Below are 14,324 nucleotides of genomic sequence, written 5' to 3'. Positions count from 1 at the left end.
ACATCTGCAGTCATGATGCCTCCTTGCAGCATGCCTAAGGCACGTTCACGCAGATGAGCAGAGACCCTGGGCATCTTTCTTTTGGTGTTTTTCAAAGTCTGTAGAAAGGCCTCTTTTAGTGTCCTACGTTTTCAGAACTGACCTTAATTGCCTACTGTCTGCAAGCTATTAGTGTCTTAACGACCGTTCCATAGGTGCATGTTCATTAATTGTTTATGGTTCATCGAACAAGCATGGGAAACAGTGTTTAAACCCTTTACAATGAAGATCTGTGAAGTTATTTGGATTTTTACGAATTATCTTTGAAAGACAGGGTCTTGAAAAAGGGATGTTTCTTTTTTGCTGAGTTTAGCAGTGAGTCTATTTAAATAACAAAAATGTGGAACTTGAAATTGAATGCCATGGTCAATACACCTGCATTTTCAGAATGCAACACTTTATCGTGTTAACTAGAGCGTTGAGTATCAGGCTATTAGCGAATTGATGCTGTTAGCAAGTTTGCAGGCTTCTAACGCCCATCAGCGCCATTCATTTACAGAGCGCAGTTTTGGAATAGCCTAGTTATCGTTAGTCACGTGGAATTAAATTGAGGTCAGGACTCGTTACTGCTAGTCTGGGGGTAATACTGGGCCCTCTCTCCCGTGTGGACCTTCAGGTGCATCTTCAGCTGGTGCTGATGGGAGAACCTCTTCTCACACTGGGGGCAGCTGTAGGGTTTCTCCCCTGTGTGGACCCTCTGGTGCCTCTTCAGGTTGCAAGTCTGGGCAAAGCGCATGTGACACTGGCTACAGCTGTAAGGTTTCTCCCCTGTGTGGACCCTCTGGTGGATCTTCAGGTTCCAAGCCTGGGAGAAGCGCATTTGACACTGGCTACAGCTGAAAGGTTTCACTCCTATGTGGACCCTCTGGTGGATCTCCACCTTCTGGGGGCAGTTGAAACCTTTGTTACAGAACATGCAGAAGAACCGTTTCTCTTTACTACCGCCAGATGTTGCTCCCACTTCCCGAGCCTGGACTCTAGTCTTGTCGTTTGAGTTCAATACCTGATCGAAAAGGATGCGGCCGTGTGAATCGGAAGGTGCCATCGACGTGGACACTGAGTCGCGATCCCTGAGCGCGTGTAAAGGGGAGTGGGCTGCGATATTTGGATTTGGCTCTAAGCTTTCCCTGTAGTCTAAGAAGTCACTAGTGTTGCCCTGAGACTGTCCTCCTAAGTGAGTCTCGTCTTCATTCCATGTCAGAGGAGCGTCTCCCTCCTCTTTCACAGTCACCTCATCTACAACCAGACCCTCCCCTTTCTTATCTAGGAACCCTTCAGAGTATACGCTACTACTGTACTGGTTCCAGTCCCCTCTTATTGGATTAGTCGGTGTATCTAAGCCCACAGGCACGTCACCAGGTATCATCTCTGTAGCGTATGAACAGGTCGGATCATTGCCAGTCTGTAACGCATCACCTGAGTCCCGATGGGACAGAACTGTCCTCTGGCTCGGGTTACCGTAAAGTAAAAACTCTGAGCGGGGAGTAGGACGGCCCAGTCTCCCCAGCCTCGTTAAAGTCTCTGTCTCAGACTTGAGGATGGGTTTCGGCGTTCTACTGATGTCCCTGGGCTGCACTGGGGTGGTGTTGGGGTCCTTCGTGACTATATGGGGCGCTCCAGTCTGGATGTTGGTGCTGTGTCGTGGATCCTCCTCTCCTTCAGACATCTCCTGCTTGACTCCAGGACCTGCAGCCTCTGTATCTGCAGACTGACACAAGAGGAAAGAGGTTATTATCGGTACATGAGCTGAATTAGATAAAAGTGTCATAGGTAAGTCTCACAAGCTCTTCTATGGGCGGGGCCATGCAGAGACCCCCCCAAAATGCCTCAGTAGCGAAAATAAATAACGAGCATAGGCCTATTTATTTCTGCAACAACTCACTCACTCATCATCACAAAATGTAAGCAAGCTACTTACTCCTGAAGACATGATTGGCATTGGGAAAAGAGGTTGGGCTTTTGGCTGATCATTGGTGTTGATGATTGATGTAAATCTGCTAGTTAGCTAGCTCGATTTCTTTTACTGGTTGTGATTTACCTCTGTATTTCTGCTGCTTGTATCAACCAACCAGACCAAATACTGACAATGATGTAGGCTAAATCATGTGTTATTATGTGTTAATAAAATGTTATGCTGCTGTGGCAGCACTGTTGCTATTTAGTAGCAACAGTCTGCCCTGTATCTCCATACAGGGCAGACAGGGAAATAGGCACAACCGGGCGTGCGCAAGCTCCGTACAGGGCAGACCAACAGGCGCAACCAACAGGGTGGGGGGTGGCAAGCTTGACAACAACTTGCGATCAATGCGTACTGAACAACAATGACAACAACAACAAAAAAATTGGAGGAAATTCTACCACCACCCAAAAGGACACTTTGGAGACTGGAAGGGCAAAGGGGCATGTGCTCTGCACAAGTGGAGCCCTATCTGTGCACGTGCCTGCTTATGGCAGATATGAGGATGTACATGTAAGCAAGTGAATGGCTGAAGGGAGCCTTTCTGAAATAAACAGCCACATTTGATTTACACTTTCAATTCAACACTATTACACTAACCTCTATCACAATAACGTGCTGGGTTGAGATTACATTCCCCTCATCAACAGTGATTGGTTGGTCGTCTCTCCATGTATTGTGTCCCACTGGCTTCACAAAGCTCCTGTGGCCTCCAGTGAGATTTCCTTCACCTGAGAGAGTGATTGGGGCAAAAGAGGTGGTTCGGTTAGCTACTTTCAATGCTCAACACTATATAGTGGATGTAATGTAACACTTCCCATAAGATCTTGATATAGGCCCACTATTTATTGATAAAGGTATTGTGTTCCATGCATCATATTGTTTTCATTGAGTAAATAATAGGAAAAAGAGTCTATCAATAACCTGGTTAGATAAGTAATCAGGGGACTGGGGGAATTATTGTATAATTTCCAAAAAACAATTCTGGGTAACACGTCTGAACACATGTGCATAAGGGAATGTGGTGCCCCTCAGCATCGCCTGTTGCAAAATGTACCTCTTGCCATTCCTCTGTATCGGTTGACAAGCTTGACACTACTGGGACGACTGGCGAGGACGCGCTCCCGTGCCACCTTCAGTTCTTGTAGCTGTAATTTCCTCCGCAATGCCCTGTTTTCTTTCTGGCTTTGAGTTATTTCCAAACGAAACACTGCATAGTCGTCGTCTACAAGTTTACAGATCTCTGCCACGGCTGCATTCGCTAGCATCTCCATAACGGAGGCTATTTGACTGTGAAAAACCATACAGTCAGCCATTGTTAGCAGCTAGCTAGCGTCACCTATATACTATCTATCAACCAAGTCCTGTTTCCAACGCAAATTAAAGACTACACGGGGTAAGTATGTGATGCTGAGCAGTTAAATGTGTCATATTTTGAATTCCATGGTGTTAATAAACGTCTAAATAACAACAAGAAAAACGCTAACTTGGAAATAGTTATTGGTCATAGTTTACTTCCTTTTACACTGAAGAGAAAGGACGTTATTGGTTGGCGTCATAGCTCAAAGGGTGTGGCTAAATGAAAAAGAAATGCGTGCTGTTCTTTGAATTACGGTACTTTTTATTTTACGTTACACATCAAATCTCCTATTCGTGATCAGTATCTTTCAAGCTCAGAACAGACTTGAAAAAATGGCTAGCTGGAACTCGTCTGAGAGGTCGGCTATGAATGCCCTCACCGGATAGTACTAAAGTTGTATTGATTTCATTTTATGAATGAAGAAAATTTAAGAAAGAAATATAGGCAGGTGCATCACTACTCCCATTGAAGATCTATTACTGTATGTAGGCTATATGTATTTCTACCTTACCTTGCTCCCCCATCTTTAGTCCACTCAGCAGATCAATGCTCTCTGGTCCATCCTCTACTGTCTCCTCTTTGACCAGCAGCAGATCAGGCTTCCCATCCTCCATGTCTACTGACTGTAAGAGATACAGAGTGAGAGGATGTTGGATCAAGAAATCTGAAAGGAGCCCCCTGCTATGGAGCATCTTCTGATTTGGCAATGGGGAAGTGCTATGATTACTATGCAAACATGTTAATTTATTTGATACTTTGCAAATGTGTTAGTTGATTTGATTACTTGACACTAATGGTTTGATAATTCAACGGCATGCACAGACTTAAGACACATTTTATCAAGACCTGGGTTTATTCACAAAGAATTTCAGAGTAGAAGTGCTGATCGATGATCAGGTTTCCATCTGTCTGCATAGTCTTATTTATTATTATCTAATAGGCACTCCTGCTCAGAGTTGTTTCTTTAACACCTCTTATTTATGAAGCATGTGACAAATTACATTTGATTTGATTTTGAGTTCACAGTGGACTCACCTCAGTGAGAGTGTATGTGGTCCTGTGCTGCTCAGCTGGTTCCTCTGTGGGTTCAGGAGGTATAGTCTGGTTGTCCTCCATGACCATGGTCCCCTCAGGGTTTCCCAGACCCTCCTCACAGCCCTCCTCCTTCACCAGCAGCACCTCTGGACCCTCCTCCTCCTCCTGGAAGAGACAGGTGATACAGACATACACTCCCTCAGGTATGTACACACAGATCATCAACACACCTTCAACGTGGAGTGTTTACCCATCCCCACTACGTTTGAGTCCTATACTGTAGTTACAGAATGACTTCATTGTTGTTAAACCCATCATGGTGGACATAAATATGATGTTGTGGGTAAAAATAAGTCAGCAACGATAAGTCAAAAGTCAGGCAGACCTGACTAAACCGTTTTGACATGTACAGTAGGTGTTTGTTAGTGTGTGTGTGTGTGTGTGTGTGTGTGTGTGCAGGTAGGTATATTTAATGTACAGTGCCTTGCGAAAGTATTCGGCCCCCTTGAACTTTGCGACCTTTTGCCACATTTCAGGCTTCAAACATAAAGATATAAAACTGTATTTTTTTGTGAAGAATCAACAACAAGTGGGACACAATCATGAAGTGGAACGACATTTATTTTTTAGCAAATCAAAAACTGAAAAATTGGGCGTGCAAAATTATTCAGCCCCTTTACTTTCAGTGCAGCAAACTCTCTCCAGAAGTTCAGTGAGGATCTCTGAATGATCCAATGTTGACCTAAATGACTAATGATGATAAATACAATCCACCTGTGTGTAATCAAGTCTCCGTATAAATGCACCTGCACTGTGATAGTCTCAGAGGTCCGTTAAAAGCGCAGAGAGCATCATGAAGAACAAGGAACACACCAGGCAGGTCCGAGATACTGTTGTGAAGAAGTTTAAAGCCGGATTTGGATACAAAAAGATTTCCCAAGCTTTAAACATCCCAAGGAGCACTGTGCAAGCGATAATATTGAAATGGAAGGAGTATCAGACCACTGCAAATCTACCAAGACCTGCCAGTCAGCTCATACAAGGAGAAGACTGATCAGAGATGCAGCCAAGAGGCCCATGATCACTCTGGATGAACTGCAGAGATCTACAGCTGAGGTGGGAGACTCTGTCCATAGGACAACAATCAGTCGTATATTGCACAAATCTGGCCTTTATGGAAGAGTGGCAAGAAGAAAGCCATTTCTTAAAGATATCCATGAAAAGTGTCGTTTAAAGTTTGCCACAAGCCACCTGGGAGACACACCAAACATGTGGAAGAAGGTGCTCTGGTCAGATGAAACCAAAATTGAACTTTTTGGCAACAATGCAAAACGTTATGTTTGGCGTAAAAGCAACACAGCTCATCACCCTGAACACTACATCCCCACTGTCAAACATGGTGGTGGCAGCATCATGGTTTGGGCCTGCTTTTCTTCAGCAGGGACAGGGAAGATGGTTAAAATTGATGGGAAGATGGATGGAGCCAAATACAGGACCATTCTGGAAGAAAACCTGATGGAGTCTGCAAAAGACCTGAGACTGGGACGGAGATTTGTCTTCCAACAAGACAATGATCCAAAACATAAAGCAAAATCTACAATGGAATGGTTCAAAAATAAACATATCCAGGTGTTAGAATGGCCAAGTCAAAGTCCAGACCTGAATCCAATCGATAATCTGTGGAAAGAACTGAAAACTGCTGTCCACAAATGCTCTCCATCCAACCTCACTGAGCTCGAGCTGTTTTGCAAGGAGGAATGGGGAAAAATTTCAGTCTCTCGATGTGCAAAACTGATAGAGACATACCCCAAGCGACTTACAGCTGTAATCGCAGCAAAAGGTGGCGCTACAAAGTATTAACTTAAGGGGGCTGAATAATTTTGCACGCCCAATTTTTCAGTTTTTGATTTGTTAAAAAAGTTTGAAATATCCAATAAATGTCGTTCCACTTCATGATTGTGTCCCACTTGTTGTTGATTCTTCACAAAAAAATACAGTTTTATATCTTTATGTTTGAAGCCTGAAATGTGGCAAAAGGTCGCAAAGTTCAAGGGGGGCGAATACTTTCACAAGACACTGTATATTGGTTATAAAGCATTGTCGGGATGCAGAATAGGGTGAGATCAGTTACTGTCTTACCTCAATTAGCTACGAAATCCCTAGTTTGAAAGCAACAAACAGTTTTCTGGAAGCTGTGCTGCACCATTTTCCATTTGAGTGATAGCTAGCAAGAATCACACACAACACACAGCAGAGCAAGAGAGAGAGCAATGACGTGAATTGAACATACTTTTGTATATATAGTGTATGTGGACACCTCTTCAAAATGAGTGGATTTGGTTATTTCAGCCACACCCGTTTCTGACAGGTGTATAAATTGAGCACACAGCCATGCAATCTCCATCAACAAACATTGGCAGTAGAATGGACTTACTGAAGAGCTCAGTGACTTTCATTGTGGCACCGTCATAGGATGCCACCTTTCCAACAAGTCAGTTCGTCAAATTTCTGCCCTGCTCGAGCTGCCCCGGTCAACAGTAAGTGCTTCTATTGTGAAGTGGAAACGTCTAGGAGCAATAACGGCTCAGCTGCGAAGTGGTAGGCAGCACAAGCTCACAGAACGGGACCGCTGAGTGCTGAAGCGCGTAAAAATTGTCTGTACTCGGTTGCAACACTCACTAACGAGTTCCAAATTGCCTCTGGAAGCAACATCAACACAAGAACTGTTCGTCGGGAGCTTCATGAAATGGGTTTCCATGGCCGAGCAGCCACACACAAGCCTAAGATCACCATGCACTATGCCAAGCATTGGCTGGAGTGGAGTGGTGTAAAGCTCGCTGCCATTGGACTCTGGAGCAGTGGAAACGGGTTCTCTGGAGTGATGAATCATGCTTCACCATCTGGCAATCGAACAGAACGAACCTGTATTTGGCAGATGCCAGGAGAACACTACCTGCCCCATTGCATAGTGTCAACTGTAAAGTTTGGTGGAGAAGGAATAATGGTCTGGGGCTGTTTTTCATGCTTCGGGCTAGGCCCTTTAGTTTCGGTGAAGGTAAATCTTAACGCTACAGCACAATGACATTCTAGTTTTATCTGTGCTTCCAAATTTGTGGCAACAGTTTGGTGAAGGCCTTTTCCTATTTCAGCATGACAATGCCCCCGTGCACAAAGCGAGATCCATACAGAAATGGTTTGTCAAGATCGGTGTGGAAGAACTTGACCTGCCTGCACAGAGCCCTGAACTCAACCCCATCGTACACCTTTGGGATGAATTGGAACACAGACTGCGAGCCAGGCCTAATTGCCCAACACCACCATTTCTTTTACGTTTGCAATCGCAACAAATAATCTGCTCAGACACCAACCAAGGAGCATCAAAAGTCGTGCTATAAATTCTCAGACAACCCAAAGATTCCTTCATGCCCTTCCAGACACCCTCTGCCTACCCAAGGACGTCAGAGGACAAAAATCAGTTAACCACCTAACTGAGGAACTCAATTTAACCTTGCCAATACCCTAGATGCAGTTGCACCCCTAAAAACTAAAAACATTTGTCATAAGAAACTAGCCCCCTGGTATACAGAAAATACCCGAGCTCTGAAGCAAGCTTCCAGAAATTTGGAGCGGAAATGGTGCCACACCAAACTGGAAGTCTTCCGACTAGCTTGGAAAGAGAGTACCGTGCAGTATCGAAGAGCCCTCACTGCTGCTCGATCGTCCTATTTTTCCAACTTAATTGAGGAAAATAAGAACAATCCGAAATTAATTTTTCTACTGTCACAAAGCTAACTAAGAAGCAGCATTCCCCAAGAGAGGATGGCTTTCACTTCAGCAGTAATAAATTCATGAACTTCTTTGAGGAAAAGATCATGATCATTAGAAAGCAAATTACGGACTCCTCTTTAAATCTGCCTATTCCTCCAAAGCTCAGTTGTCCTGAGTCTGCACAACTCTGCCAGGACCTAGGATCAAGAGAGACACTCAAGTGTTTTAGTACTATATCTCTTGACACAATGATGAAAATAATCATGGCATCTAAACCTTCAAGCTGCGTACTGGACCCTATTCCAACTAAACTACTGAAAGAGCTGCTTCCTGTGCTTTTCCCTCCTATGTTGAACATAGTAAATGGCTCTCTATCCACCGGATGTGTACCAAACTCACTAAAAGTGGCAGTAATAAAGCCTCTCTTGAAAAAGCCAAACCTTGACCGAGAAAATATAAAAAATGAATTGGCCTTCCATTCCTCTCAAACATTTTAGAAAAAGCTGTTGCGCAGCAACTCACTGCCTTCCTGAAGACAAACAATGTATACGAAATGCTTCAGTCTGGTTTTAGACCCCATCATAGCACTGAGACTGCACTTGTGAAGGTGGTAAATTACCTTTTAATGGCGTCAGACTGAGGCTCTCCATCTGTCCTCGTGCTCCTAGACCTTAGTGCTGCTTTTGATGCCATTGATCACCACATTCTTTTGGAGAAGGGGATGTCATTCAAAACATAATGTTAAATTTCACTGCTATGCGGATGACACACAGCTGTACATTTCAATGAAACATGGTGAAGCCCCAAAATTGCCCTCGCTAGAAGCCTGTGTTTCAGACATAAGGAAGTGGATGGCTGCAAACTTTCTACTTTTAAACTCGGACAAAACAGAGATGCTTGTTCTTGGTCCCAAGAAACAAAGAGATCTTCTGTTGAATCTGACAATTAATCTTGATGGTTGTCCAGTCGTCTCAAATAAAGCTGTGAAGGACTTCGTCGTTGCTCTGGACCCTGATCTCTCTTTTGACGAACATATCAAGACTGTTTCAAGAACAGCTTTTTTCCATCTACGTAACATTGCAAAAATCAGAAACTTTCTGTACAAAAATGATGCAGAAAAATTAATCCATGCTTTTGTTACTTCTAGGTTAGAATACTGCAATGCTCTACTTTCCAGGTACCTGGATAAAGCACTAAATAAACTTTAGTTAGTGCTAAATACGTCTGCTAGAATCCTGACTAGAACCAAACAATTTGATCATATTACTCCAGTGCTAGCCTCCCTACACTGGCTTCCTGTTAAGGCAAGGGCTGATTTCAAGGTTTTACTGCTAACCTACAAAGCATTACATGGGCTTGCTCCTACCTATCTTTCCGATTTGGTCCTGCCGTCCATACCTACACGTACGCTAAGGTCACAAGACGCAGGCCTCCTAATTGTCCCTAGAATTTCTAAGCAAACAGCTGAAGGCAGGGCTATCTCCTATAGAGCTCCATTTTTATGGAATGGTCTGCCTACCAATGTGAGAGACGCAGACTCGGTCTCAACCTTTAAGTCTTTACTGAAGACTCATCTCTTCAGTGGGTCATATGATTGAGTTTAGTCTGGCCCAGGAGTGTGAAGGTGAATGGAAAGGTTCTGGAGCAACGCACCGCCCTTGCAGTCTCTGCCTGGCCGGTTCCCCTCTCTCCACTGAGATTCTCTGCCTCTAACCCTATTACAGGGGCTGAGTCACTGGCTTACTGGTGCTCTTCCATGCCGTCTCTAGGAGGGGTGCGTCACTTGAGTGGGTTGAGTCACTGACGTGATCTTCCTGTCTGGGTTGGCGCCCCCCCTTGGGTTGTGCCGTGGCGGAGATCTTTGTGGGCTACACTCGGCTTTGTCTCAGGATGGTAAGTTGGTGGTTGAAGATATCCCTCTAGTGGTGTGGAGGTTGTGCTTTGGCAAAGTGGGTGGGGTTATATCCTGCCTGTTTGGCCCTGTCCGGGGGTATGATCGGATGAGGCCACAGTGTCTCCTGACCCCTCCTGTCTCAGCCTCCAGTATTTATGCTGCAGTAGTTTGTGTCGGGGGGCTAGGGTCAGTCTGTTATATCTGGAGTACTTCTCCTGTCTTATCGGGTGTCCTGTGTGAATTTAAGTATGCTCTCTCTAATTCTCTCTTTCTCTCTCTCGGAGGACCTGAGCCCTAGGACCATGCCTCAGGACTACCTGGAATGATGACTCCTTGCTGTCCCCAATCCACCTGCCCGTGCTGCTGCTCCAGTTTCAACTGTTCGGCCTGTGATTATTATTATTTGACCATGCTGGTCATTTATGAACGTTTGAACATCTTGGCCATGTTCTGTTATAATCTCCACCCGGCACAGCCAGAAGAGGACTGGCCACCCCTCATAGCCTGGTTCCTCTTTAGGTTTCTTCCTAGGTTTTGGCCTTTCTATGGAGTTTTTCCTAGCCACCGTGCTTCTCCACCTGCATTGCTTGCTGTTTGGGGTTTTAGGCTGGGTTTCTGTACAGCACTTTGAGATATCAGCTGATGTAGGAAGGGCTATATAAATACATTTGATTTGATTTGTGAGATTCTTAATCAGCTACCGTAACTTTGTGAATTTTGAGGCATATAAGACTTGAAACATTATGTAATCAATGCATGCACATAAAGGCTTCATAATTCATCATTCATAAAGGTCATATTAACTGACTGATATTATCTCATAGGGGTCGTTCCATGTCATTTCAGCAAGCCATCTTAGGCTATCCTGAAATCGTTTCTGTGGTTAGAAACATATGATTACCATTCCTGCAATATTATTTTGATGACATATATTTTGAAATTATTAAGGTAATTGATTGCACCCAAATTGGCCATTTTAATTTATAGGACTGATATAATATTAAATAAACATAGTACCTAACATCCGATTTGAACCAAACTTTTTTCTTACTCTAACCACATTTCCATTCACAGTTTTTATGCAAGTAAAATCATACGATAAAAAAAAACTCACAACAGCTGTGACGAAAACAGGGAGTTTCTGTACAATTTTCTAAATGCAAGACAGATAATTTGTTTGTTTGACATGGTGGGATCTTTTGTGTCGTTAAACTTAATTATGTGAATAAATGCGGTGGAAACAACTTTATGCACAAATATTAATATAATAACTATCATATCCAAGTAAACTTGGAGTCACGTGATAATATGGTGTGTGGTCCTCCAATTACGACATGGGAAACCATGCCGTTAATTAAGCTACAAATTAAATAAATTATACTGAATTTCACAGGGTGGTCGAAGTGCACGGTGATACAGTAAGTTTGATGCTCCTTTCCAATAAATATTACGGGTATTATTCTGGTGACATGTTGATCGATGCTTGACTGCGGTTTGACAAATAAATTTTTTCTTGCTCTTATCCATAATAATCTCATCATGTAAACTCACTAGCCTACCCGCACTGTACGTAAATCCGAGACACTCCATTTAGTATGATATGTTACGTTTCTTATGGTATTTATTCATGTGTGGATTTCCATCACCCATTTTGTATGATATGTTATGAATTACACGTTATGAATTTGCTAAACGTACAGTATGTTACGAATTTTAGCTAGGTGGCTAATGTTAGGTACAACATTAGGTACAATGTTAGGTACAAAATGCTCTGAGACCAGGTAGGTATACATGATCAGTTTTCTATGTCTTTCAAATAGTATGGAGTTGCGGCATGGAGTATTGTTTCTTCATCCTATGTAATGTATTAGTGAATTTGCTGTTTTTTTTTTTCCCCTGTTCAGAGATAAGTCAGTAACCACGTTTCCATCCAACAATTTCATGCAGATAAATTACCTGATGCATGAAAAAAGCAATGACAGGACTGACGGAAACATGAAATGTCGGTACAATTTTATTAATGCCGACAGACAATTTGTTCGTTCGACATGGTGGGATCTTTTAGTGTCAGTTAAATAAATTATGCGAGAAATGGCAGTGGAAATGCCTTTATGCGCAAATATTGCTATAATAACTATCATATCAAAGTAAACTTGGAGTCATGCTGTGTTATGTTGTCCTCTCACTACAACTTGGGAAAGCATGCAGTTTATTAACAGTGATGGAAAAAGTGCCTAATATTCATACTTGAGTAAAAGTAAAGATACCTTAATAGAAAATGACTCAATTCAAAGTGAAAGTCACCCAGTAACATTACTACTTGAGTAAAATTATAAAAGTATTTGGTTTTAAATACACTTAATCATCGAAATGTAATTGCTAAAATATACTTAAGTATTGAAAGTACAAGTACAAATGATTTCAAATTCCTTATATTTGTAACGGCTCTCTTCTATCTCCTCCTCTGACGAAGAGGTAGAACAAGGATCGGACCAAAATGCAGCGTGATGATGATTCATGATTTATTTAAATGAAGGAAAACCCTATACAAGCAGAAACTACAAAAATAACTAAATGAAATAACGAAAACCGAAACAGCCCTATCTGGTGCAAACACAAGGACAGGAACAATCACCCACAAAATACACAGTGAAACCCCGGCTACCTAAATATGGTTCCCAATCAGAGACAACGAGAATCACCTGACTCTGATTGAGAACCGCCTCAGGCAGCCAAGCCTATGCTACACCCCTACTCAGCCGCAATCCCAATGCCTACAAAACCCCAATACGAAACACAACAAAATAAACACATGTCACACCCTGGCCTGACCAAATATATAACGAAAACACAAAATACTATGACCAAGGCGTGACAATACTAAGCAAACCAGACGGTACCATTTTCTTGGTTTTTAAATTTACAAATAGCCAAGGGCACACTCCAACACTCAGACATAATTTACAAACGAAGCATGTGTGTTTAGTGAGTCCGCCAGATCAGAGGCAGTAGGAATGACCAGGAATGTTCTCTTGATAAGTACATGAATTGGACCATTTTCCCATCCCGCTTAGCATTCAAAATGGAATGAGTACTTTTGGGTGTCAGGGAAAATGTATGGAGTAAAAAGTACACTAGTTTCTTTAGGAATGTAGTGAAGTAAAAGTAGTAAAAAATATAAATAGTGAAGTATAGATACCCCCCAGAACTACTTAAGTAGTACTTTAAAGTAGTTTTATTTAAGTACTTTACACCACTGTTTATTAGCCTACAGATGAAATACATTATAATGAACTTCACGGAGTGGGGAATGTGCAAGGTGATGAGCTTGATGTTCCTTTCCAATAAGTATCGAGGGTCTTATTCTGGTGAGCAATTCTGGTGTCTGTAACCATTTAGAGATAGCCTATTTAAAACAAATTTTATTCGAATTTCTCATAATCTTTTAGGTCTTACCAATAGCCTAGGGAATTTAAATGTTCTTATTAACAACATTTGGCATGTCCATGGCTCAGACATAATGAATGCATTTCAGTGCGAATGCTATGTTTAACATTATAAACTGGGGGGTTCGAGTCCTGAATGCTGATTGGCTGACAGCCGTGGTATATCAGACCGTATACCATATGTATTACAAAACACATATTTTTACTGCCCTAATTCCATTGGTAAACAGTTTATAATAGCATTAAGGCACCTTGCGGTTTGTGATATATGACCAATACACCACGGCTAAGGGCTGTGGCCAGGCACTCTGTGTTGCGTCGTGCATAAGAACAGCACTTAGCCGTGGTATATTGGCCATATAACCACACCCCCCTCGGGCCTTATTGCTTAAATATATTTCCATATTGAAGCCATGCAATTACTCAGAAATTGTGGACTGCAAACATGTTAAACATATTTTACAAATATGGGATAGGCCTACATTGAATTATTTTGTTTCTGTAGGCTGATTAACAAACTAGGCTATAACATTACTAACTTTCAAATTGGAGTTGATGAGAATGCAATACATAAAAGACCACAAATACACAACTGGAAGCAACCATATATTTAGCCATGGAGCACATTCTGATTGGCCAGTGAGGGGTCAAGGGTCATCACTACTTACCATAGACCCAAAGTCATAAACCCTTCCTATTTCTACAATTTGTCTTCTTAAAATCTGATTTTAAACCTAACTCTAACCTTAACCACACTGCTAAGCTTTTGCCTAACCTTAAAGCTGCAATATGTATTTATTTGTGCTACCTCACCAAATTCACATT

General features: G+C 42.4%; 1 protein-coding gene across 1 annotated transcript; it reads right to left on the bottom strand.

The window, feature by feature from the left end:
- Nucleotides 1–287: 287 nt before the first annotated feature.
- Nucleotides 288–3,522, bottom strand: LOC109901265 (zinc finger protein 184-like). Its single transcript, XM_020497314.2, has 3 exons — nucleotides 3,054–3,522; nucleotides 2,597–2,727; nucleotides 288–1,747 (listed from the first exon to the last, which is right to left on the bottom strand). Exons 1-3 carry the CDS (start codon nucleotides 3,310–3,312, stop codon nucleotides 593–595), a joined length of 1,545 nt encoding a protein of 514 aa, XP_020352903.2. The 5' UTR covers nucleotides 3,313–3,522; the 3' UTR covers nucleotides 288–592.
- Between the last annotated feature and the right edge of the window lie 10,802 nt (nucleotides 3,523–14,324).

The sequence above is a fragment of the Oncorhynchus kisutch genome, linkage group LG12 (assembly GCF_002021735.2).
Source record: "Oncorhynchus kisutch isolate 150728-3 linkage group LG12, Okis_V2, whole genome shotgun sequence".
In the NCBI taxonomy this organism is placed as follows: Eukaryota; Metazoa; Chordata; class Actinopteri; order Salmoniformes; family Salmonidae; genus Oncorhynchus; species Oncorhynchus kisutch.
The sequence above is the reverse complement of the archived record's forward strand: the minus strand, read 5'-3'. Positions and strand labels throughout refer to the sequence as shown.